General features: G+C 34.5%; 1 protein-coding gene across 1 annotated transcript; it reads left to right on the forward strand.

Annotated features, from left to right (window-relative positions):
* Window positions 1–2,155: 2,155 nt before the first annotated feature.
* LOTGIDRAFT_184955 (hypothetical protein) lies at window positions 2,156–25,833 on the forward strand (the record flags this gene model as incomplete). Its single annotated transcript, XM_009046238.1, has 28 exons — window positions 2,156–2,282; window positions 6,448–6,681; window positions 7,733–7,888; window positions 8,427–8,615; window positions 13,712–13,825; window positions 14,183–14,296; window positions 14,669–14,902; window positions 15,456–15,569; window positions 15,795–16,136; window positions 16,503–16,733; window positions 16,858–17,013; window positions 17,532–17,760; window positions 18,004–18,205; window positions 18,985–19,138; window positions 19,376–19,930; window positions 20,324–20,424; window positions 20,764–20,968; window positions 21,150–21,331; window positions 21,498–22,021; window positions 22,192–22,343; window positions 22,621–22,840; window positions 23,004–23,109; window positions 23,385–23,565; window positions 23,819–23,989; window positions 24,310–24,461; window positions 24,585–24,732; window positions 25,050–25,147; window positions 25,651–25,833. Coding segments are annotated over exons 1-28 (5,454 nt in total), but the record flags the coding sequence as incomplete, so codon positions are not given.
* Between the last annotated feature and the right edge of the window lie 1,505 nt (window positions 25,834–27,338).

The following is a 27,338-nucleotide window of genomic DNA, read 5'->3' on the forward strand; positions in this document are numbered from 1 at the left end:
AAAATCATTATCAAATAATTTGTATTTTGTGAGAAAAAACTTGTGCAGAATTTTTCATGCATGGAATGAAACAAGCATTTTTTACAAGGATAACAACATATGTTGACGAAGATTTTTTCTATTCCTTGGTCAAACCTCTTGGCATTTGACTATTGCCTGGGAAAAGTTGAAGCAAATTTAGAAGACTTGAAAATTAGGGAAATTTAGCGTAAAAAAATCCCTCAAGGATTAAATCCCAATTAAATGTCCAATTGAACGAGTGAGAAAAAAAGTTTTCATTAGTCCAATCTGACCATAACTGCCTTATATAGTAATAATAGACCTCTTTATTTCTATATCACCAGCCTTATTGAAATCAAAACACAGTTAATCTAGCCCTTAATCCCTTGTTTTCATATTTCCTTTTCAAACCTCATATCAACCAGGCCAATATCTAGACCTATGAAGTATATCAGAACAATGATTGGGTTTTTTACTAATAGTCTAAAAAGATAACCAAAAACTCTTATTTTTTCGTTGGCCTCGCTTGTCAATAAATCAAAATAACAATAGGTAATCAGATATTCTCTGTTTTTTTCTGTTTTTTCTCAATAACTTTTTTCCCACGGCCAGTTTAATTGAGTCACTCTTTTTACAAATCTCTCACTATCTATTCAATTTTATTTCAGTTCCCTTTTATACATAAACTACCTATCCCTTATAGTCCAATATTTTGATAATATTATAACGACGGCAATTTGTACTGAGTTACTTCCCTTGTTTGTTATTTTAACGCGGGTTTTCCATTTTGACAGCCTCGTATTAGTTGAGTCAATAGGGCCGTTTTCAAAGATGTCATTCAATTAGTGAAACTTTTTGAATAACAATATAACGTATTTTGAATAACGATATTGTGGTGAGGGCTTGGTGGTCTTCGCTCTTACTTTGTCCTTGGTAAGAGATTAGTTCACTTACTCAACAACGTGTCATAGATAGACTTTATAGATTCATTGTAACAAAAATACGAGTAAATTCTCTCATTGCACACTGCAGAGCATTGTCTAAATTCATTGGTTCTGAAGAGGGATGTTAAATCTCATGTTTATGACGTCTTTCGCTTCAGTTTATTCTTAGATGATATCTTTTATGATTTTTGCATGTCTTTGGATTTTGAAAACTAAATGCATTCTGGACTAGTAACATAGTTTTGGCATGTCAACCCTTCGCCATTTTGTTTAACTCTTTCATCAACTTCCTTTCTCCAAAACACAAAAATATTTTTTACAAGGTCACTGATCAATGAAAATTTGGTCGTATTTGAGGAGTATCATGGTTAAACTAACATCAGAGGTCAAGGGTCAAGATTAACCAATCAGATTGGAGATAATCTCGTTGATTGTTTACCATGTTTGGATGATTGCGCTATTGTTTATTCTGACACCTAGCTACCTCCTTTATCAAAAATAGGTCATGTAACTTTTCACTTTTCACACTTTTTCCAAAGTTTAGACAACTTCAAAAAATTCAACCCCTGTTTGAAAAATTATTTCACCGCATTCAGCCAAACAAAATTTTTGAAAACCATTAGCCAAATATGGAAATTATGAATTAAGCAAATAAGCTGCTTCAAAAAATTCAAACATATTTGAGTTGGTTTTTGAGCAATTCAGCAAGACAAATTCATAATTTAAGATGTCATTGGTTTGGCGCTAATGTTCACAATTTTCAGGAAAAAGGTGTGTTTTGTACATGAAACATTGTTAGAACCAGTGCATTTTGAACTCTGTTTATTTACAACCCCACAACAAACAGGTCAAAGTTCAAACCCACAATTCATAAAGGTCAAAGTTGAAATAATTTGTTGTAAAAACGATTTTAAAATGGTGTAAGTTGGCAAGTTGTCGTTAGGTCTAATCTCGTGTGTTTTTGGCTGCGATCACACAGTTTCTGACGAAGAAACGAAGAAATTGCCGTAGCCAGTGTTGACTTGACAAACATTGACGAAAGCTTATCCCACAATTCTACATTCCCTTGGGAAACTTGCATAGCATTTTAACAAACATTCATCGTTCAATATCCACATCCGGCTTTTACATGCTACCATTTAATATTTCCATAATTTTACACTTTTCACCCTCCAGCTTGACTTAATATTTATGATATATTTAATCTATTTTCAGGTTTCCGTGGTAAGAATTGTGAAGAAGATATAGATTATTGTATTAACAACACCTGTAACAATGGTTCTACATGTATTGATGGTATTAAGTCCTATACTTGTAAATGTCCACCCACCATGACAGGTAAGCATGCCCTGCTCCGACCCAACCCACCCCATCCCACCCCACCCCACACTGTATTCTAGGCTCTTATCTGATAAAAGCACCATTCATTACAAGGCAAACAACTTTGGTTCACAAGGATCCTTTCTACCAGCTGATCCTTGACCAAACCTCTTGGTAATGATTTTACAAGGATAATAACTTAGGTTCACGAGGATCCTTTCTACCAGCTGATCCTTGACCAAACCACTTGGCATTGATTTTACAAGAATAACAACTTAGGTTCACAGTTAAGTATCCTTTCTACCAGCTGGTCCTTGGCCAAACCTCTTGGCAATGATTTTACAAGGATAATAACTTGGGTTCACGAGGATCCTTTCTACCAGCTGGTCCTTGACCAAACCTCTTGGTAATGATTTTACAAGGATAATAACTTAGGTTCACGAGGATCCTTTCTACCAGCTGATCCTTGACCAAACCACTTGGTAATGATTTTACAAGGATAACAACTTAGGTTCACGAGGATCCTTTCTACCAGCTGATCCTTGACCAAACCACTTGGCATTGATTTTACAAGAATAACAACTTAGGTTCACAGTTAAGGATCCTTTCTATCAGCTGGTCCTTGGCCAAACCTCTTGGCAATGATTTTACAAGGATAATAACTTGGGTTCACGAGGATCCTTTCTACCAGCTGGTCCTTGGTCAAACCTCTTGGCATTGATTTTAGAAGGATAACAACCTACCAGCTTAGTCAAACCTCTAACTTAGCATTGATCTTTCCCAGGTTATCCATACCCATTAACAGCTGGGTCGACTGGGTTTCATTTTTATAAATGAAAATAAAATTTGTCTTAAAAAATTTTAAATCTGTGATGTTTTGTGTTGTCATGGTTTGATAGTTTTCGTGTCTCTAGCCAGTAAAGTTAAAAATCTTTAATGGAAATTTAGAATTGAAAGTTAAAAGGATCACTTAGAGATATATATAGTAAAATTTTAATGGCGTGTATTTATCATTAATGGATATTTTGATATATTACAAATTTACTACCCTAAATACATTCAGAATTTTAAAAGCTATGAAAATTGTCTAAATTTGTAAGGTCCTTGATCTTGGTGGGCTTTTTTTAGAAAATGGATATCCACATGACCTTTTAAATTAATTAATTTTCAAAACTTTTTTCTTTAAAAGTTTTTGTGTATTCTTTGAAAATGAAAATAAGAATCCACTCTACTTTTCCTTTAAAAACTGTTTTTCATAAATATATAAGGATCTTGACAAATTTTCCCATCTTTGATCAAATTATTTAGGATCCAAAATTAAAATTGTCCATTTTAAAAATCATAAAACCACAGGGGTTCCATTTATTGATGGTATTTTTATACAAAGTAAGTTCCCAGCTTTGATGGATTAATTTAGGGTCTGTTTTTATATGGCTCTGTCTCCATGGTCTTAGTTTTAAAGGTGGCTATCAACATGGGGTCATATTTTTCGAATATGAAAATATTAATGATGGCAATTTGAAGCCTTATTTTGGTCACAAAACCTTATTTGGACTTGTGTATATAATACAGAAAATTAATGTTTAATATACAATGTATTACTAGTTTGCAAAAAAAGACAGATTCACCATCAGTTTAACCAATCATACCTAAGTCTGAGAAACAATAATATTAGCTAATCAGCTCACCATTGAAATTTGAACCTTTATAGAAAAGATATCTATAGAAATAGGAAAAGAAATTCATAATATGAGCTGTATTTAAAGGAATTATGTGATTTTTGTACATTTCTAGTACTATTTCTGAAGACTATTTACATATATTCAAGACTCAAATCAACCCAAATCAAATGGCAAACCTGTCCCCTTTAATTTATAGTCAAACAACAATTGTGGATAACGAATAAAAATATAAATATAAATTGATAGGTCAGATAAAACTGACTGCTGACAATATTAGTATTTTACGGTCCCCTCAATCTAATCTAGAGATTATCTTGTCAGAGATGTTTGGGTCTTTTCATAGTTATAACAATCCCTGTAAATATATTAATAAAATACAAGTTATATATATGATATTGTGGACTTGTTGTTTGAGAACAGAGCTGTGGATATTCTTTAGATTAATCTCTAGGCTGAAATTAGAATGTTGGTTTGCTATGTCATTCATTCATTCTTTTATATATTTATTCATTTTTTCATTCATTCAGTCATTCAGTGATTTTTTTATTTACTCATTTCATTCATTCATTCATTCATTCATTCATTCATTCATTTATTTACTCATTTCATTCATTCATTCATTCATTGTTTAATTCATTCATTGTTTAATTCATTCATTTACTGAATTGATCAATTGGATGGGAGAGTTAATTATAAGCTCATGAAGCTGTCTTAATAAAATTTCCCTCATTGCACACTGCATGGCTAAAACAAGTAAAAGTTCAACTCCATTTAATAACACTCAACTGGTCTCTGGTTTTCCCTCATTGGACACTGCAGTGTGTAGCTTGTCTTTAATGCTCAATCAAGAACAGTCATACCCCATTTAATTTCCCATAAAATAGCAAAGGAATAAAATAATTAAATATTTCTATATAAAAATACAATTTGATGATAAATTTCTTTATTGAAGTCACATATTCAATTATTGTGAATAGAAACCATTTGTTTTGACACCTGACTTTTCTTAACAAGTTTCTGTGAACACACCTGGACAATTTCTTGTGAATTTTGAGATGATTGTCACAAATTAGCTCTCAATTGACTTGATTTGGTCAAATTAGTATTTTTCTCTGTGTTTCTATGGGAAAGAAGTGATATATGAACATTTGTATCAAAATAATTGCCTATTAATTTCAGAAATTGATTTTTATAATTCGGTTATTTTCTCTGTAATTATCTATTCATTGGTTTTTACGCAAAAAAAAAATTATTATTTTGATCAAAATGCATGCATGTGCACAAACCAAATCCTTCTCTTTAGTCCTACAATTTAAAAATTAGCTCTAATTTTCTGATAGAATGCATTCAATATCTGATATAGATTTTTTTTATTTTCATAGATAAGTTAATACTTTAAAGGGATTGTAAAAAGCTTTTCTAATCTCCGTTTGAGTATCGTGTATACTTATGGCTTCCATTTGCATCAATCCAATTTCTCAACTGACTTCAGGCAATTAATAAAAAAAAATCGCAGATGGTATGAACATGGTCAAAGAAACATGGACGAAAAAACGATAAACCTGTAAAATTCAGCGAATATCTAAATATCTATAATAATATATATAATTATTGAAAGTTTGAATTTTCACTCAGATGTTAAAATAAACCCATTAATTTTTCAACCATAAATTTTGACAATTTTAAAATTTGGGTGAATAAATTTGTGATTTTAATGGCAATTTTAACAACTGAATAAGCCGGGTCATTATAGTTGATAATGGCCCTAGTGATGGTTTATAATGCCCTGAATATAGTTGATAATGCCCCCCATGGCATAAAAATCTATGGTTAAAATGCTATAAAACCCTAGGGGCTGGGAATATGATGGTTTTACCATTTCAAATGTTTGGCAACATTTTAACATTTTATTGATTTATTCAGTCATTCATTTATATCATTAGATTAAGACTTTTTCATACATTTTTCATTCATTCATCCATTCATTCATCCATTCATTCATTCATTCATTCATTATTTTCTTAATTTATTCATTCATTATTTTCTTAATTTATTCATTCATTATTTTCTTAATTCATTCATTCATTATTTTCTTAATTCATTCATTCATTATTTTCTTAATTTATTCATTCATTATTTTCTTATTCATTCATTCCATTCATTATTTTCTTAATTTATTCATTCATTATTTTCTTAATTTATTCATTCATTATTTTCTTAATTTATTCATTCATTATTTTCTTCATTCATTCATTCATTATTTTCTTCATTCATTCATTCATTATTTTCTTTATTCATTCATTCATTATTTTCTTAATTTATTCATTCATTATTTTCTTAATTTATTCATTCATTATTTTCTTAATTTATTCATTCATTATTTTCTTAATTTATTCATTATTTTCTTAATTTATTCATTCATTTCTGCATGTTATTCTTTTATTTCTCCATTTGTTCATTCATCCTTTCATTCATTCATTCATTCTTCTGTCTATTTTCAGGAGACCTGTGTCAAATAGATGTAGATGAATGTGAAACGACTCCGTTTATCTGTCAGAACGGAGGAACTTGTATGAATCATAATGATGGGTTTATGTGTATCTGTGTTAATGGATGGACTGGTTCTGACTGCAGTGAGAATATTGACGATTGTAAAAACAACCCGTGTTTTAATGGAGGAAACTGTGAGGATCGAGTCGGATATTTTTATTGTAAATGTCCTCGTGGAAAAACTGGTAAGGTTTTTTATTTTCCATTTTTATTGAAAATTTAATTTCTGTTGTTTTTAATCATACATCAGATTGTCCTAGTGCTTTATTTTGGACTTTGTTTTACAAAGCAATCACCAGTTGTGTATGGGTGAGAATAAGAATTGAGGTAAAAAGTTGAACATGGAACTCTCATGCAACTGAGGTGTGTTTGGTACTTGTGACCATTTTCATTATTCGTAACCAAAGCAACTGGTAATCAGTATGGCATCTTTTAGCAAATTTGGACCTTAACATGATTTCTACTTTCTTTAAAACAATATATTACTTACTCTTTGTGATAAATGTTAGGAATAGCCAAAGGGTTTGTCTTGTCGTCATTTTATAAGTCTTTATTCAACAGCGATTAATAAATTGATAAAAATACAAATACGCAATACTGTCATAAAATTTTTCAACGACATTTTGCCCAAAGCTGAACACTCAATTATCTTTCTTTAATTGATTTCTTTGTTTTAATTTTAGAAAATACATATTTCTGATTTTTTAAATATATTTTGAATTTTGATAATTTATAGAGTTTGCAATTTTCTCACCATAAAAGTTTGGCTTTATGATCAAAAACCCTCGTTACGAAATCAAATAAAAATTTATTGAATTATTATTTATGAAAGTCATAAATTAAAATTTTGCCTTCTTTCAAATGTTTTTTAAGAAATTTTCTTCGCTGAAAGAAAATGATGTACATGTATTTCCAAAAAATCTTAACTGTATCAACATTTTCTTCTTTTTTTTTCAACTGTGATAAATTTAAATTTGAAAAACTTTTTACTAACCAAAATGATCAAATGTTTTATTACGTCAAATTTTATTAACTAATATTATGAAACTTTGTATTAACATTCATTCATTCATTCATTCATTCATTCATTCATTCATTCATTCATTCATTCATTCATTCATTCATGAATATAGTCACACATTCATTCATTTTGTGTTTCATTCATTCATTCCATCAATCGTTCATTCACTGTTTATTAACAAACTAAATTCTATTTTTCTCTCTCTCCTCTCTTAGGAATGAGATGTCATTTGGATGATGCATGCGAGAGTAATCCATGTAACGCTGGAGCGTCATGTGAGACTTCGCCAATAGATGGCAGCCCTATCTGTACGTGTAAACGAGGGTGGACAGGTGACACGTGTTCACGAGATGTAGATGAGTGTACTGAAAGTAAGTCTGTAGACGTAGAACTGTAGACGTAGAACTGTAGATGTGTAGTTAATATTACTCGTTGGCATGGGGACCCAAAATTATTTGGAAGGGGGCAGGATATATTTTTTGGGATGCTTCGCTCTATGCCTATGTAGTTTGTAGATTTTAATTTTCAGGAATTTTAAGATAATTTTACTGTCTTGGACTGAGATGAGATCTTCAAAATTTCTTCTTATGCATGATACTATAATGGAATGCTCTATTTTGCAAAGAAATGCCTAGCCTCTCAAATATTTTCCCACCAACTGAATTCCTCTAATATCTTTTATGTATGAATTTACTTTCTATCTATACAATTTTATTTTATCTTCTCCAAAAACTTTCAGATCTTTTTGAAAATCTTTTCAAGTACAAATTCTGGAATGAAATATACTTGGCCTGGTTCCTCAAAAAATCCCACGATAAGAATTTTTCGTTCATACTTGCGACAAAATTGATCTCAAGATTTTTTGAGAGGGACCCTGGACTATTTTTTAACCGATTTACCCCTTTGTAGGTGCCGACACACCTTGTGAACATGGTGGAACCTGTATCAATACGCCAGGAAGTTATAAATGTGATTGTGCAGTCGGGTTCACGGGGCCATGGTGCGAGGTTAACATCAACGAATGTAGTTCAAACCCTTGCATCAACGACGGAACGTGTCTGGATGAAAAAGGAGCCTACAGATGTCTCTGTATGCCAGGTAAGGAATGGTTTTTTTTTTTGTTTCAAAAATGATCGGTATTATCTAAACCAACCAAAATATAAGACGGCCATCCTGGTTTGTATTGACAATGGATAGAAACAATGAATGATTCAATTGTTAAAATTGAACAACAATCTAATGTTGATGAGAGACTAAGGTCCACCCTGTTTCCTGAAGTTGAGTTTTAATTTCCATCTTGAATATTTCACTAGGGAAGCTAAGATATTATCAAAATCTTAAACTTTTTTGAATGATTTCGCGGAAGGGAAGCTGCAAAACCTAGAAATACACTCTCAAAAGTTGCGCTCTTTCTGTATCAAGCTACACTGACAGGAGTGGGGAATTGACTTGCAGATTCTCTGATGAACGTGAACACATTAAGAAACTGCCTTGCAATTAAGAGTCTATAGACTTCAATTCTTTTTTTAACTGAACTTCATTGAAAGGAGTGAGTAATTGACATGGAGATTCTCAAGTGATCAGTTTTAACACAAAGTAAAATAAGAGTGATATTATTTAACACAACTTTAATTTGAACCTAACAATGACCTGAAATAGATTCTCCTGTTTACACAAACCTGTAAAATCTGAGATAAATCTCTAGTTGATGAAAATATTGTTTAAATAATACAAATTAATAGATTTTATAAACCAAATTTATTCAGTGGCAGTTTGAGAAGGGTTACAGGAGTACAATTCAATTTTTCCAAAATTTTCTCTGCGAGAATTCTCTCCATGAGATTGTTTTGAGCTATTGATTTAAATCTCCCCTCGTTAAGTCAGTCTGCCCCCTCAGGAGACTGGCATCGCCACCAAATTTATTACAAAAAAATGTTATAATTCACTTGTATCTTGTTCGTTCGAAATTCTCAAAAAAACTTGTTATATGTGCTCTCCTTGTACCTTATTTTCCAGAAATTCTCAAAAAAACTTCAAAAAGATGCACAATTGATAAAGACATGTGTATAAGTTATGTGCTTTGTTATATAAGAAGTGTGTTATACCATAATATATTCTCTTGTGTGTTTTTTGTTATATAAGAAGTGTGTTATACCATAATATATTCTCTTGTGTGTTTTTTGTTATATGTGCTTTCAGCTTCTAAATATTGTAAAATATTATTTATGAATACGTGTATTGTTTACGAAAAATTAGGACAAAAAAAAATGGAGATAAACATTTATAAATAATATATATTAAACTCAACTTTTCTGAAAGAAATCATTTATTTTCTGAGATAAGACAATTTGAAATGTGGAGTTAAAATATTTTTTATGTAGAAAAACTAAGTGTTGAGTAGTTAAAATGTTTTTTGAAAAATTCTGAATTAGGCTTTTGTCCTGAAATGTTGTTGTTGATAAATAGAGGTATATATCAGGGATGTTTAATTACTGTATTTACCAGTCATGTCTGATTGTAGTTCCAAAATGACTGACAACAACATTAATTTGCAGGACATTTTTTTTGCTATTGTGCTAGATTTTCTGTATTCTTGATATCTGACTGAAATTGAGAATTGACAAAAAAGGGAAAAGTTTGAGTAAAGTTAAAAAAAAGAAAGACCGAAAGGTTTGGAATTGGAATCTTGTCAAATTTTGTTTTTATTTTCAAAGAAGTAACAAAAAAAATAAAAACATTTTCGCGAAAGTGTCAAAATTTGCCAAGCGAGGATAAAAACTTTCCCATATCAAGTGTTATTTTAAAAAATGACCAGAAAGTTTCAATTCTTCAGCCAAAATTTCAATGAAGCGAAAAAAAAAGATATAGAAAAAGTGTCAAATTAGATACAGTTATACGGTCAGTTGATTCGAAATAGTTTTTATTAACTCAATAAAAATATCAACTCACAAAAAACACTAAAAATCCCCAAAACATATTGACAAAAAACGCTGGTAATTTTCTTTAGCTGATTTCACAATTACAGTTATTGACAATTCACAAACTTTACCAAATGGCAGAATTAATTTTTTTCGCTAATTTCACAATTTTTATATCCCACAATTCACCAAAATTAATGACCAGTCGTAGGTTTAATGATCTGTTCGCTCATTTCAGAATTACTGGTGTTTTAATTCATGAAAATTAAAAATCACAAGGTTAATGAACACGCTTGAAATCGTTAAACAAATTGAAAGTAAAAATTTAACGACTTAAATACTTAAGGTGTTTTGAAGAGATCGTAGAGTTTATTGGCCTTGACTGTATTGTGCGCTGGACATCTGCGGAAATTTACAATTATTGGTGTTTTAATTCTTGAAACCAGCAAGATTAATCATTGCGATTAGATTCGTTAAACAAATTGAAAGTAAAAATTAAATTTTTAATAGTCAAAACTTGAAACGAAATGATCTGTTTCTTTTTTCAAGTGGCTTAGAAAGTCATTTAACCGAAAATACGAAAAAACAAAACATCACAATATAAAACAACAGTAAAAAGACGAAAGGAAAATTAACTGAAATTAACTAGAGTCAAGTTTTTGAATTAATTGTCAAAATGCTAGAATGAACAGATGTAATTACTTTAAAGATCTTGTCAAGTAACTTAAAGTCCTTTGAGAAAAATAAAAAAATATATAAAGAGGATTAACTTAAATTAACGAAGTCCAGTTTTTACATATTGTGACAAGAATCGAAAAGAATCATTTTAAAAGGCTAGGTCTAATATTTCTTTTTTCATGTGGTTTAAATAATCATTTGATTGAAAATACCCGAATTAAACCACCCTAAACAAAATTACAGTAAATAAAAGAGGATTAACTTAAATTAACTGAGGTCCAGTTTTTGTTAAAAATAACAAATCCTGGCCAATTATTTATGTCACAATACTTAACTATTAATCAGGTTTCACGATGGTAAAAACACAGCTGAATTACCTCCCCTGAAAGGTCATGTCTATCAGCGAGTGTGAGAACTAGGTGGGAAGTGCGTTCAAGTGGGAAGTTTTTTATATAGACTTTACCAAGATAGAAATTGCCCTAGGCTATTCAACTATAACAATGGAGATATACTTGTGTTCAACATTAGCTTTCATATTATTACTGAAACTGTAAAGTCCTATACTTTTACTCAGGTGATAGAAATGACTGACACTCAGAGGCACTGGCCTTGGCCTCATAAATTTTGAAGGATTCAAACCCATGGCACTCTAGAATTGAGATGTACTTATGTTCAACGTTAGACTAGCTTTTCTATTTTTACCTAATCTTATACTCTTAACATTGGTATTAGGGGTTGAAAGAGGACGCAAAGCTGACTCTAGAAAGCACTGGTTGAGGAATCAGAATTTTCCTTTCCTTAAAGGGTATATAAACACTATTTCTTAGCTAGAATTTTTAAAGAAATAATACAGAATTTCAAATAATATTAGTTAATTGTTAAAAACTGATACAGAAAATGTCTTGAGTATCAATAAATATATGTTAATGGACTGTCTTGGCAATTTCCCTCATTGCACACTGCATGGCATGGACTGTCTTCATTATCTCAAATAAATAGGACGTTTTAAAGATGGGTTTTTTTATATTTTAGTGTAAAATTAAGCAAACTATTTGATTAATTGATGTATCTAATGAATTATCATGTATTCTTAATCATATCATTATGTTCTTATTGCATATTATTAAGAGTTTTATATAATAAATAAATGCCCATGTATGTACAGTCTGGATAAACAAAAAAATTCTTTTTGACCTTTCTTGATCGGTCACTCATTGAAATTCTGCTAGTAATTCTCTTCTAATTTAGTTAATTATGAATTAATTATGGACATGTGAGACAAACTGGTATTTTTCTAAGTCATTAGAACACCTCTACTTTCTATTCATATAAATATTAGCATTTTCATTTTCATAAATAAAAACATGGGAACCCATCTTTAACACCATTTTATTTTATTTCATCATCTTTTCTATTTTTTGGACTAAAATTTAGACACCCTCGACAAATTAAAGACCAATCGACAAATTTGAAGTAAATAAAAGCACTTGTCCTCCTTTTACAAACATCAGTTAAACAGTCTAACTCAGAGAGTTTTATTTCACAGTCAAATTCTTATTTTCTTGTAAAAACTGTTTGAAGCTTGTGAAAAGTTTGTAAAATAAACAAAAAATTCCAAACTGTACCCTTAAAAATGGCTGTTTTTCGAAATATAGGGAAGTTACTATGTTTGAAATCTTTTTTCATTAGCGGATGGATCTTTTATTAAACTTTAATATTTATGAAAATATCATTTTGACCTATGTGGACTCTCTGAAAGTGACGCTAAGTTAACAAACCTAAATACGGACTGTAACCATTGCTGTATACAGTATATTATATATCAGAGTAGTGTATATTTGTGTGTGTATCTTTTCAACTAAAATCATACTAATGACTAACAAATTTTCACATAATTAATAGACTTATCTATTGCTCTGGGACCTAGGCCAATGCTTTCATTGAGACTCGTCAAGCTTATCTATTGCTTTGAGACCTTGGCCAGTGCTTTCATTGAGACTCATCAACTTTATCTATTGCTCTGTGACCTTGGCCAGTGCTTTCATTGAGACTCATCAATGGCCAGTGCTTTCATTGAGACTCATCAACTTTATCTATTGCTCTGTGACCTTGGCCAGTGCTTTCATTGAGACTCATCAATCTTACCTCTTGCTCTGGGACCTTGGCCAGTGCTTTCATGGAGACTCATCAAGCTTATCTCTTGCTCTGTGACCTTGGCCAGTGCTTTCATTGAGACTCATCAAGCTTATCTCTTGCTCTGGGACCATGGCCAGTGCTTTCATTGAGACTCATCAAGCGTATCTCTTGCTCTGTGACCTAGACCAGTGCTTTCATAGAGACTCATCTCAATACACCCTAACACTATATACATTATGAACTATGTGGACTCTCTAAAAAGGACTCCTTGATTGGAATCCTGAATCAAACATTCTTAACTAAATCACTTTATGTTAAACCTAATAACCAAATAAAGATTATAAGTGTACGGACTCTCCAAAGGGGATGTAAAACTTTTGAGTAATTGTTCAAGCATCAAAGCATTGCGTAAGTGTTGTATTGAGTGTCTAGCCTAACCTAGTCTATATATTTATTTTCCAGGTTTTACCGGTCGCAATTGTGAAGTAGAATATGATGAATGTGGCAGTAATCCATGTATTAATGGGGGAGTCTGTCAAGATCTAGTCAATAAATTTAAATGTACCTGCCCTGCCGGTAAGTTTTTTCTCCCTTACCCCTCATGACCTGCCCCTTTCTTTGACCCCACAGGAAAAGTTTGTTAAAAAAGGGCAATGAATTTAAAAGTATCTGTCCAGCCAGTACATGGAAGCTCTTTGACTCCAGTTGGACAGTTGGATATCAAAATGTAGTGGTCAAACGGCTGTCCTGGCAAAATTTCCCTCATTGTACAGTGCCTGGAGTTGAACAGTTTCTTGAAAGGTGTAGAAAATAGTCTTTAACTTTATCTTTTTCTGGAATTTGGGTCTTGATGTTTATGATTTTGTAGTAAAGAGAGAATGTCAGCAAAAGCACTGGCCTTGGCAGTAATTTGAAATGTTTTGATATTTGTAGGTTTTGAAGGTCCAACGTGTGCTGTCAATATTGATGAGTGTGAAACATTCCCCTGTCTCAATGGAGGTACTTGTAACGATCAAATCAACACTTATACCTGTACTTGTAAAACTGGTAGGTAGATTCATCATCTTACAGTTCTGTATAAAAACTATATATCTCTATACTAGAGTCTACATGACTGTCTGCTGATAAGGAGCTTTGTCTGCCATCTTAATTCCAAAAACTTCACTTGACTTTATAGCTTGACTTGAAAGATTTACCCAACAATTGTTGGTATTTCAAGTATTTTGAAGAAAAAAAATCGTGGAAATAACATCTTTTTAGAGACCTTTATAGGTTTTTTCTACCTTTTCACATAAAATAACATGAATTTTTTGGAACTTATATTGGTAAAAAAGTGTAACAAACTAGACATTGTAGGCAATAGGGTCTTTCTCGAAATTTCATGACAAAAATTGTAAAATATTGTTCTGTTTTATCCAGGTTACAGTGGCGTCCATTGTCAAGAAAATGTTGATAACTGTCGTAAGGTAGATTGTGGACATGGTACATGTGTTGACGGTCTGGATACCTATACATGTAGTTGTCTTCCTGGATATACAGGACTACTGTGTCAATACGATATCGATGAATGTTCCAGCAACCCCTGTAAGTTCGGAGGAACTTGTTCTAATTTAGATAACAGTTACGAATGTCGATGTCCTTACGGAACTTCAGGTGAGTTATTTTTCAAAGAAATTAAACAGATGTTAAGAAATACAGTAATCTGATTGGATAATAAAACTAACTTGAATATCAATGTTTAGTGATTGACCAATCAGATGACTGGAACATTTAATTAGTTGAGTTTTTACGAATTTTTACGAATCAGCACCTTTCACACAAATGGGTGAAAGATTTTAGTCTACTTGCATAATTTCCAGGCTACATATTCTCGAAATGATCTTAACGCTAGGATGTCTTAGGTTCTTATCTTCTAACATTGATTCTAGGACATCTTAGTGCTAAGATCGTTTCGAGAATAATTCCTTTCTTTTTGTCATTAAATTTCTAACTCCTACAAAAAAACACAATCATTGGAGAATTTTCCCAAATTGCCAAGAGAGGAGACAGCCTTTGCCATTGAAGGGAGATAATTTCAATTCAGTATTTGATCAAATGATATTTTTTTTTATCTCCGGTATAATTTAAACGAAAGTTGGATTAATCCGTGTCAAGGGAGACAATTTCATTTCAGAATTATTTAATGGCATTGTTTTTTCTATACTAGGTCAAAATTGTGAGAAGAACTATAACGAATGTGTTAGTAACCCTTGTCATAACGGAGCTACGTGTATTGATGGTATTAATAGATATAATTGTAAATGTAAACCAGGTTACGAAGGTAAGATTACTGCCCCTTTTTCTCAAAACTCTACGCTGAAATTAAAATCCCTAAAATTTCAAATTCATGTTGTCTTAAGAGAGATTAATTATTGTTTATCTAGTTATAAAGGGCACTATTTATGTTTTGGAGGGAAACAACTCTTCATATTTTCTTTAATAAATGTTTAAATAACTTATATTTTTTGTAACGCTTTTGAAAATCCTTCTTCAAATATTGTTTCAGGAACCCATTGTGAGCTGGACATCGATGACTGCGCCTCGCAACCTTGTCATAATGGCGGCAAATGTACGGATCTGATCAACAAATTTAAATGTGAATGTCCTGCTGGTTACTATGACGCAGAGTGCCGATCCAACGTCAACGAATGCGGCAGTAATCCGTGTATGAATTATGGGACTTGTGTCGATGGTGTTAACAAGTTCGAGTGCCTCTGTCTGGATGGTTATGGAGGTCATCGATGTCAAAATGATATCAACGACTGCGTATCTAATCCTTGCCAACATGGCGGTACCTGCAATGACCATCTTAATAGCTATTCTTGTGATTGTAAACCAGGCTTTGAAGGTAAGAAATATTTTGGGTTTTAACTTCTGCAAATCCGATCTCACCTTAGTTTGAGATAGATCTTTAATATTCCATGATTCAATCCAGGCATGGAACAAAGTTGATACCACCAGATTTTTCAAACTGGTTTCAGATGGGGCAATAAACCAAGACCCTGTGTGCTACAGGACAAAGCCACTCTCTCCCAATCTCCATTTCATTTTTGTATAAGATGTCCTTTGCTTCTTTCATTCATTTGCTCTCATTCATTCATTCATTCATTCATTCATTCATTCATTCATTCATTCATTCATTCATTCATTCATTCATTCATTCATTCATTCATTCATTCATTCATTCATTCATTCATTCATTCATTCATTCTAGGCAAGAACTGTGACAAGAACATCAATGAATGTGCCAGTAATCCTTGTGTTCACGGTGAATGTGTAGATTTAGCCAATGAATACCATTGTAACTGTAATCCGCCATACTCTGGCAAGAATTGTGAACAGGAGTTGAACCCGTGTCACCCTTCTCCATGTCAGAACCACGCCCAGTGTGTCCCGACCAATAATTATAAAGATTTTGAATGTCGGTGTCCAACTGGTTTTACAGGTTAGTCTTTTCTTCGTGACTTTAACTGGAAATAAATAAAATACAACAGGCTGTGAAAATTGAATATCCCTCGATCGTTGCTGACAAAACACAACGATGATAAATATGCAAATCTAAATTCCAGGGAAACTGTGTAACCAAGATGTTGATGAATGCGCCTCTGGTTCTCCCTGTCGTAACGGAGCTCAATGTGTCAATAAAAACGGCTCGTTTAAATGTATCTGTCTCCGTGGTTATGAAGGAAAGCGTTGTGAAGTCAACCATGATGACTGCGCTCCAAGTAAGTCCATTTTCTATCTTCTTGTTCTTTATCCTTTTTGCTTTCTTGTGGTGCTAGCAGATTTGGAACACACCAGATAGATGTCCACTCGTGTCTGCTTATAGAGGTCACAGTCCAGTAGGTCCAGAGTTTAATTCCTGCATAGATCATGGACAATGAACCAAGGCCCTGTGTGCTACAGGCTAAAAATGTTAAGATCCCTCAACAGTTGGAAATTAAAAAAGACTGTGCTCTCCTGGTAAAATTTCCCTCAGTGCACACTGTATGGCATTGCCTGTTCTCTTTGGCCAAATCATGACCAAATCAGGGACCTGAAAAAAATGCTTAAAGCTCCAATATGCCAATGCTGCTTTCATGGTAAAATTTCCCTCATTCTGCACTGTGTGGCATTGCCTTCATTATCAGGTGCAGAAAAGTAGGATGTAAAATTCCATTTCATTTGTCTGCGTATTGCTAAGTTCATCGACCTTTTCATCAACGAAATTTTATTTCTTATGAACGAACATTCTGTATTGTAGACCCTTGTATCAATGGTGGAACATGTGTCGATGAAATCGGTGGGTACTCCTGTCGATGTGTGGACGGGTTCGGAGGTCAACATTGTCAAAATGATATAGACGAATGTGCTTCGAATCCATGTATGCATGGCAGCACGTGTACAGACTACGTTAATTCCTATACGTGTACGTGTCGTCTGGGTTTCAGTGGAGTCCATTGTGAAGTCAATGACAACGATTGTACCAAGAGGTAAGAGCAGACGCTAAATTTTTTTGTTTTTTTAATTCTTTTCTTTTCAAAGGCTGCTGGTCAAAACAAACAGCAAGAATTTTTTACGCTTTTTTTTCTGTGGAAAAGGTAAATACTGTCTAATTGTACGAGGACCAGGGAGGAGATTTTCAAACTTCATTCAGACACGACTGGCAAGAAAACACTGGTAATACTGCCTTAAAAACATCCCTGTATGTCATGTTTGTAAATTATATGTTTCAGTTCGTGTTTAAACGATGGTAAATGTATAGATGGAGTGAATAACTTTACGTGTCAATGTAAAGGCGGGTTCACGGGGTCAATCTGTCAAACTCGTATTAACCCGTGTGATACCAATCCTTGTATGAACGCTGGCACCTGTTTCAATCACAATGGAAATTATTATTGTAACTGTCCGTATGGTTTCCAAGGTACCCATTGTGAGGTAAGTCACCCTCTTCACTTCAAAACATACAGAAACTAGGGCATACAACCCCATTTCATTTCATTTCCTTCAAATTTTTCTTCAGAAGATCACCATATTTAAAAGATTTTATCTCAAATTTGGCGTAAATTCATAAGTTATTCTTGGTTTTTGCTCATTGGATGGATATCGATAATGCTGCAGTCCTTAAAAAGTTTCCGCAATTGCCTACTGCATTGCATTGTCTCAGTAAAATTTGATGTAAATCTCAGTTTTATACTGTTTTGTTCAGTCTCGAGAATAAATTTCATTATATTGTCTTCATATTGTGTCCTAAGTTGGACGTAAAATTCCATGTCAATATTTCAGATCAGTTGGACGTAAAATTCCATGTCAATATTTCAGATCAGTTGGACGTAAAATTCCATGTCAATATTTCAGATCAGTTGGACGTAAAATTCCATGTCAATATTTCAGATCAGTTGGACGTAAAATTCCATGTCCATATTTCAGATATGTTGGACGTAAAATTCAATGTCAATATTTCAGATCAGTTGGATGTAAAATTCCATGTCAATATTTCAGATCAGTTGGACGTAAAATTCCATTTCCATATTTCAGATCAGTTGGACGTAAAATTCCATTTCCATATTTCAGATCAGTTGGACGTAAAATTCCATGTTAATATTTCAGATCAGTTGGACGTAAAATTCCATGTTAATATTTCAGATCAGTTGGACGTAAAATTCCATATCCATATTTCAGACGTGAGTTCAGATTGAATTCTTGTTTATTTTCAGAGAGTACAAGATTGGTGTAAGAACAATCCGTGTCAAAACTCGGGCACCTGTGAACAATTCGCCAATAATTTCCGCTGTACCTGTACATCTGATTGGACAGGAGAGAAATGTGACATCAGACGTGTGCCCTGTAACTCTGCAGCTGCTTTGAAAGGTTCGTTGATCCATCTTTTTTTTTCTTTCATTTATAATGTTAAAGATTCTTCAACAGTTGAAATCCAAAATATCCCAACACTTAAGGCGGATTCGATCTGATATATGAGCTATTTTGTGCATTTGTGGCCCAAGATGTTTAGGCTAATGGATACATTTTTGAGAAAGTTTACCTGAACTACTAAATTACTGATAAATAATTACTTTCAATTGAGTATTTTCCATTTTATTGTTTCAGGCGTAGATGTCTCAAAACTGTGTAGAAATGGTGGAATTTGTAAAAACCTGGGCGGCACAACTCACGAATGTATCTGTCAAGCTGGGTACGAGGGAAGTTATTGTGAGCGGGAAATCAACGAATGTGCATCTGCTCCATGTAAGAATGGCGCCACCTGTAAGGATCTTGTCAATCATTATACGTGTCAGTGCATGACAGGATTCCAGGGACAGAATTGTGAATATAATATTGACGACTGCGCCAATCAACCTTGTGCCAATAATGGCGTCTGCCATGATTTGGTTGACGATTTCAAGTGTTCTTGTCCGGCTGGTACTTTGGGGTTACTGTGTGAAATTAATAGTAATGATTGTTTTGACAACGCTTGTTACCATGGCGGTACCTGTGTGGATAAGATTGGACATTATGAATGTAAATGTCCACCAGGGTTCGCTGGTCCACGTTGCGAAGGTGACGTTAATGAATGTAGTTCGAACCCATGTAGTGCCCTTGGTACCCAAGATTGTGTACAGTTGGATAATGATTATAGATGTCAGTGCAAAGCTGGCTTTAGTGGTGAGTTTCTTAAAATATTTTGTGGGCAGGGGTCATGGGGGTCACCTTTGATTTGTAAAAATGAAATGTTATGTTAATAGGATCTCTATAATGAATCACTCAATTAATGAAATTGATATTAGATTACATTTTTTTGTTCTTTGTTTTCTGATAATTGTCCCCGTTGCAATCTTACAAGTTATTTTCAACATTACTGTTCTAATGATTTAATTTCTAACCAATCAAAGCATGTCATGTAGAACCTGTTTCTTAAACCAAAGACGAATTGTTGGATAGCAAGACTCTTTGGGTTTGGCTATCTCATATTTCGACTTTGTGACCTTTGACCTTGACCCATTGACCTTGACCTTTGACCTTGACCTTTCATTGACCTTGACCTACTTTATTTTTTAGGTCGTCTTTGTGAGAATCGTATCCAATGTTCGGAGGCTCCGTGTAAAAATGGTGGAACGTGTACCAACACTGACAGTGGTCCTAAATGTTCATGTCTGAAGGTAGGTCAAATTTTAAGATGTCTCTTTAATGTTGTTTCATTAATTCTTTAACTCTGTAGCTTCATCAGTTTCGGGATCCTATCCTCCAAAATTAATCAAAAAATAGTAGGTTAATGCTGCAGACCTGCCAAAATTGCCCTCGTTGCACACTGCATGTTGTGGCTTTCTGGAGCTACAGGATAAGGTGAAAAAAAGTTCATGTCATTCCATTCAAAACCCCAAACTACCTTGTTTTTTTAATGGTTCTCAACTAAAAAATCATGAAATTTGTTAATTTTTATCCAATTTTTGTTGTATTTTATTCACATTTCCAAATTCCAATTTTGAAATATATTTCAGGGTTATTCAGGAGACTATTGTGAGTTTCAGTCAGCTGATTGTGACAGCTCTCCATGTCAAAACGACGGAACATGTCGACCCACTCAAGATGGCTATTTCTGTCTGTGCCCGGCGGGTGCTTCTGGAATTAATTGTGAAATTGACGAAATGGATGAATGTTTGTCTTCACCGTGTAAAAATGACGGCACGTGTCACGATAAAATTGGTAAGTTGATTGTTTCAGAAATAACAACTTGGTTTCACCAGGATCATCTCTAACAGCTAAACCTCTTGGTAATGATTTTACAAGGATAACAACTTAGGTTTTTAAGGATGCTGTCTACCAGCTGGTCCTTGGTCAAACCTCTTGGCAATGATTTTACAAGGATAACAAATTATTGTTTCAGGATATTATGAATGTTACTGTCCAAGATATTATACCGGTATTCACTGTCAAAATTATGATGTCAACGCCGTTCCTGGTATAGGACGTCCTGTCACTATGAAACCATCCCTTAATCTGAACCCTGATAAGGAGCTATGTGAACAGTATGGATGTGAGGCGAAGGCTAACAATGGAAAATGTGACGTAAGTAGACCTACTCTTTAATTTTGGACATTTTGAACTCATCTTTTCATATATATTTCCCTCATTGTACACCTCCATTTATTAAACCAGTGGGTTACAGAATGGACAAATTCAAAATTTCATGAAAAGTTTCCAAATGTGACAGAAATGTTATTTCACTTTTCAGAACGAATGCAACATGCACGCCTGTGACTATGACAACAAGGAATGTTCGTATGGAATGAAGCCGTGGAAAGAATGTTCAGGGATGCGAGACGGTGTCTTCTGCTGGAAAGTTTTCAAAGATGGAACCTGTAACCCACAATGCAACAACGAAGAATGTCTTTATGATGGGTTCGATTGTCAGACGAAACTTAAAGAATGTAACCCGATTTATGATTCTTACTGTAAGAAATATTATGGCAACGGACATTGTGACCAAGGCTGCGATACGGAAGAATGCGAATGGGATGGTCTAGATTGTGATAAGTCGCCAGAACGTCTCGCTGAAGGAACGTTGGTCATCATCGTATTGGTTGAACCTGAAGCTTTCCGCAACATGTCCAAAGAGTTCCTGCGTAAATTAGGTCATTTGTTACGTGCCGTTGTGAGGGTGTTGAAGGATAAGAATGGATCACCCATGATATATCCATGGCAACAGAAAGAAGGTGACGATGTTAGTGACGTTATCAGAGTAAAACGTTGGGCTGAGTCTGCTTTTGGTTGGGATACTTCTGTCAGAGAAAAACGAGCACTTCTGCAAGGGTAAGTGTTGAATCTTCATAGTTGATTTTATGACTCAGTTGTATGATTAACCCAGAAAGCTCAGTTGTAAATTTGTACCTCCATATTTCAATTCCTTGTGAATTTTTCTATTTCAGAACGAAGGTATATCTAGAAATTGATAATCGTGGCTGCTATAAATACTCGACTGATGAATGTTTTGATAATACTGACAACGCAGCTCAGTTTGTTGCTGCGGCACTGCAACGTAATGATGCCGATTTGGGAATGCCCGTCGGAAAAATTGAAAGTAAGTATTAATTTGATTTCATTTGAGTAGCCAGGATTTTGGTATACAATCTTCATCAGGACAGTGATTTTGGGCGAGTTGACATGTTTCTGATATTACATCCATCTCCAGGACAAGTGAATTAGAAATTGAGCCTTAAACTTGCCAGTTTAGACTTCTGACATATAAACAAAAGTGATATGGTGCTAGTTCTGAAGACTATTTACATATATTCAAGACCTAAATCAACTCGCGAAAATAGCGAAACATGGCCTTTAATGAGTTTTTTTTGATTCAGGTCTTGGAAAGGAACCAACGGTAGATAGTCCAGCTATTACGTTTGTCTACATTGTCGTAGCCTGTGGCGCCATCCTCTTGATCACTCTTGTTGTGATCATCGTCATCTCACGGAAACGAGAACGAGCCGTCACATGGTTTCCAGAAGGATTCTTTAATAAACGAGGCTCAGAGAAAGCTGGTGTTCGAAATCGACGAGGCCCAGACGGCGAAGAAATGAAGTAAGTTGAAATTGTTAATGAATATTCTATATAATTGAGAATATAATGCACATCCATTCTTACCCTTTTAAGGATATTTTTTGTTAAAAATGTAAGATTTGTAAATATTTCTTTTTGTTTTCTTTTCATGTTTTTTTACCATAATTGAAATTTGTTTATTCAGAGATGTACAGAAAGGTTCCCATCATTCTCAGCTTGACAAAATGGATGATCGTCATGGTGACTGGGGTGAAGATGAAGAAGAACATCCTAAAGCCAAACGTCAAAGGGTAGGGAGAAGTTTTTCAATTTTTCATAAATGTAAAATGGATGGAGTTGTCTGTTTTGGATTATTGCTTCTGGAAATAGAAGAAAGCTTAGGCTATGTGTAATTATGCAGCCATTTTGAATTCCCCCTTAAAACTTGAATCTTAATGAAGCCGCAATCTAGAATTTTAATATTTTGCTTGAATTGAATTGTCATTAAGCGGCCATTTTGTATTTTTGCCTAAAGATTTGAATGGTAACTAAGCAGCCATCTTGTATTTTGACTTCTCAATTTCAGATTGATGAACAAGGTGACTCCAGTGACCAATCTTTAGTGAATTTCGAGATTCAGGATTCGCGACAATGGACGCAGAAACATATGGAAGCTGCCAACGTCACCAATCCTTCAATTTTGACCTTGACACCACCTCAGGGTGATGACCCCATTGATACCAAAGATATCAACGCTAGAGGACCAGGTAAAAGGAGTTAACTTCTTTCCTTTATAGCAAAAGCAAACAGAATGAAACCGGTCAAATTTGTCCTTTCCAGCTGACCTTTGATCTCCCTGGATAATCTGGACCATATTTGGAGAACTGGAATAATGAGGATAGATGACTTATTCAAGGTCACCATACTTTGATTATCTAGACATCTTCTGGACCTATTTACACCTGGGTCACTTTTGGTCAAGTTGTTCCATTTTGTAAAAACTTCTTTATTAAATTTTAGGTGGAATGACTCCGTTGATGTTGGCATCACTACGTGGCAACACCTTAGATACGAGTTGCGATGATGAGAGTGGGTCTGCCGAGGGTAACGAGGAAGATAATAGGGCAGCAGACGTCATTAATAATTTGTTGTTTCAAGGAGCCTCTATTAATTTACAAACTGACAGAACAGGTAAGCTGAAATCAAAATCTTGAAAATAATTCCCTTAGTAATTCATAAGACTAACACAATTGCAGCAGTAGCATCAGGAGAGTGAGCTTGCCTTGCCTCGCTTCGTTAAGCAAATTGTTAGGAAAACCTTCCGCAAAACAGATCACAGTGGCATGTCTATTAGGAGGTCATTTCATAGTCATTTCAAAGCACTTTCAATTTCCTATCATTTTACATAGGCGAATAATTGCCCATATTCGGCCGCTGTGTTTGATGATTAATGCCACTGGTATCACAAAGAAATGGCTGACAAACATAAAATTGTAATTTCTAATTTTCAGGTGAAACTTCACTCCATCTTGCTGCCCGGTATGCTAGAGCTGATGCTGCCAAGGTTCTCCTGGACGCTGGTGCTGATTGTAATGCATTAGATAGTACTGGACGTACACCTCTACATACTGCTGTAGCTGCTGACGCCCAGGGCGTTTTCCAGGTAAGCTTATATCATTATATCATTTGTTAAAAAGCTTCCGTCAATACTTTTTCTTTTATTGTGTTTTAATTTCTTGATTTAAAATCCTAAGTTTGCTCAATTATTTTTTTGTTTTTCGTGTAGATTTTGCTGCGAAACCGATCTACGAATCTGAACGCCAAGATGTATGATGGGACGACACCATTAATTCTTGCTGCGAGACTGGCTATTGAAGATATGGTAGAAGATTTGATCAACGCTGATGCAGATATCAACGCTTTCGATAATAATGGTAAGAAAAATCTTTTGGCTATGCCTGCCATCATCAGTGTCTAGCGAATATGAAACAGTTCTTGGAGATTTGCCCTACGTGGAAAAAGTGTTTAGATATTAACTGGAAAATAAGTAGGGCCCCATGAGTTACAGTTTGTGTAGTTAAATATTTCTGATCAGTTGAAAATTGAAAAATAGGACAGGTAATGCCGTTGTCTTGTCAAAATTGTCCTCATTGCAAACATCATTGTGTGGACCCTCTTAATAAGTCCAATAGAGCAGAAAATTAAAACGTAAAATATTTTATTTCCCATTTTTTTAATTCTAAATTTTCAGGTAAAACAGCGTTACATTGGTCAGCTGCAGTAAATAACGTAGAAGCTACGGAATCGTTACTGGAACGTAACGCCAATAGAGATGCTCAAGACAATAAGGTTAGTCAGAAACACTTTGACGCAGGCGCGTGATTTATACACACATTCACAAAATTATTTAGAGACACTCAAACACACAAAAGGTACATGTATCGCTCGTCGAGTTTCAATTCTACAGAAGAAAAGTTATCAACTTCTCAGGTAGAAATTTCAATTTGTAAAAGTTAAATGTTCAAAGTTTTGGATAAATTTTGGTTTCACTTTTCACCTTGTTCTTTATTGTTTCGTGTCCAATTTTCACTTTTAATTTTTTTTTTGAAGGTTTTGTTTTATGGTTAGGTTCACACTGCTCTGTAAGTCTACACTAGGCTGAATCTCTGAATGGTTTGAGGGAATTCGGAGCAGTGTGAACCATGCTTTTATTTTTTGGTGTTGGTTAAAATATAAAAAGAGATGCTGAACAGGCTACTCAAATCGTTTTCATTGCATTTTCAGCATCACTGTTAAAATGAATTTCATTTTTGTCCTATGTTTGTTCATGCCAAATTTCGTCTCCTTTTCAGGATGAGACGCCATTATTCCTAGCAGCTAGGGAAGGAAGTTTTGAAGCAGCGAAAGCGTTATTGAATCATTATGCAAATCGTGAAATAACAGACCATCTAGAGTGTTTGCCTCGCGAAGTAGCAGATGAACGCCATCATCACGATATCGTACAGTTGTTGGATACGTATAAAGTAAATAGTCCAGGGGGCATGCACCTCGGAAACGGTGGGGTACCGTCACCTAGTGATCTGCCATTTATGCAGCATATTCATATGAAACAAAAACCCAAAGCGCGTAAAAACAATAAAAGTGCTCCGAAGGAAAATGGACCTATATCGCCCGTCAATGGGAAAACTAAATCGAAACCGCGCAAGAAAAAGACAGTGCAAAATACACAAAATAATAACATTGCTACCATGCAAGGGATGATTGATCCTTCATTGGGAGTAATCTCCCCTGTGACATCACTGGAATCGCAGTCGCCTCAAGGCTACGATTTAACCCCGCCTCGTTACGAAAACCCGATGGTAGGTCTGCAGCAAGCCAATTTACACGTCAACGACATGGCGTTGATGTCTGAACATTATAAAAATGGCGGGATTCATGTGGATAATAGTTACTGGATGGACAACACCTACGGACAACAACAAATTCCTCCGACTAGCACCACGCCTCCATCTCAATCAGGAGGAAGTCCATTGAACCATGGGATACAATCACCTAATAAATTGAAAAACCTTCCCACATCCCCTACACACATACAAGCTATGCAACACGCAGCTCAGCTGAACCGAGGTGTACCAGCCACGCATAACGTTGGTCGTCAAAATGACTACGCCTATCTCAACGGAGGTGAAAACATTCCCATTACTAATCTCGTGTACACGCAACCTGTCGATATTCGACACAAAATGTCCCAGCAACAACCCCAACAAATTCAATATTTAGACCAATTCCCCACACCCCCCTCTCATCACAGTGATTCTACCCCACCCCAACACCAAATGGCTACGTTCCTTCCAGATCATTTCCCCACGCCATCTCCAGATTCACCTGGACAGTGGTCCAGTTCCTCGCCCCATTCAGCTCATTCTGATTGGTCGGAAGGTATATCGAGTCCCGTGCAGCCAGCCACACAGACACATGGGAAGCGTTGTAAGTGTAAACGTTGCACGGATGCTGTTTATATCTAAGTAACTGTTACTGTAGTGATAGTGACACTTTATGATATTATGTGCTATATTGTGCTAACTTTGAAGAAATAGTCACACCTGTGTGTTTCTATGGGACATTGGAAGAATGATTCAGCCATTTTGTGACTTTCAAGGAACAAAAAGCTGCTTTAAATGTTGATGGTCTCTTGACTAAAGCAGAACGGGAAAAGTACACTGTACATGGATGTAACTGTTCATCTGCTGGGGAATTGAACTCAATTTGTTGGAGGAAAGTGTATGATCGTGAACAGCTTGAAGTAAACCTCTTGCATGGAGTACAAGAGCTACTCCTTTGAGCAAAACGTGATGGATTAGGACGGTAATGGAACTAACATTGTGTTTGGTGTGAGTCAAAATTGTAACAAATTTCGCTGTGGGCCATGAAATGATGTGCTAGCGGAAAGTGTGTTGCAGCTTAGTGTTTTTGAAAAGACAGACATGTTCAAAGATAAGCTGAAACATGACACACTTACGAGTGCTTTGTAACTTTATGG

This window comes from Lottia gigantea (genome assembly GCF_000327385.1).
Source record: "Lottia gigantea unplaced genomic scaffold LOTGIsca_10, whole genome shotgun sequence".
Classification (NCBI taxonomy): Eukaryota; Metazoa; Mollusca; class Gastropoda; family Lottiidae; genus Lottia; species Lottia gigantea.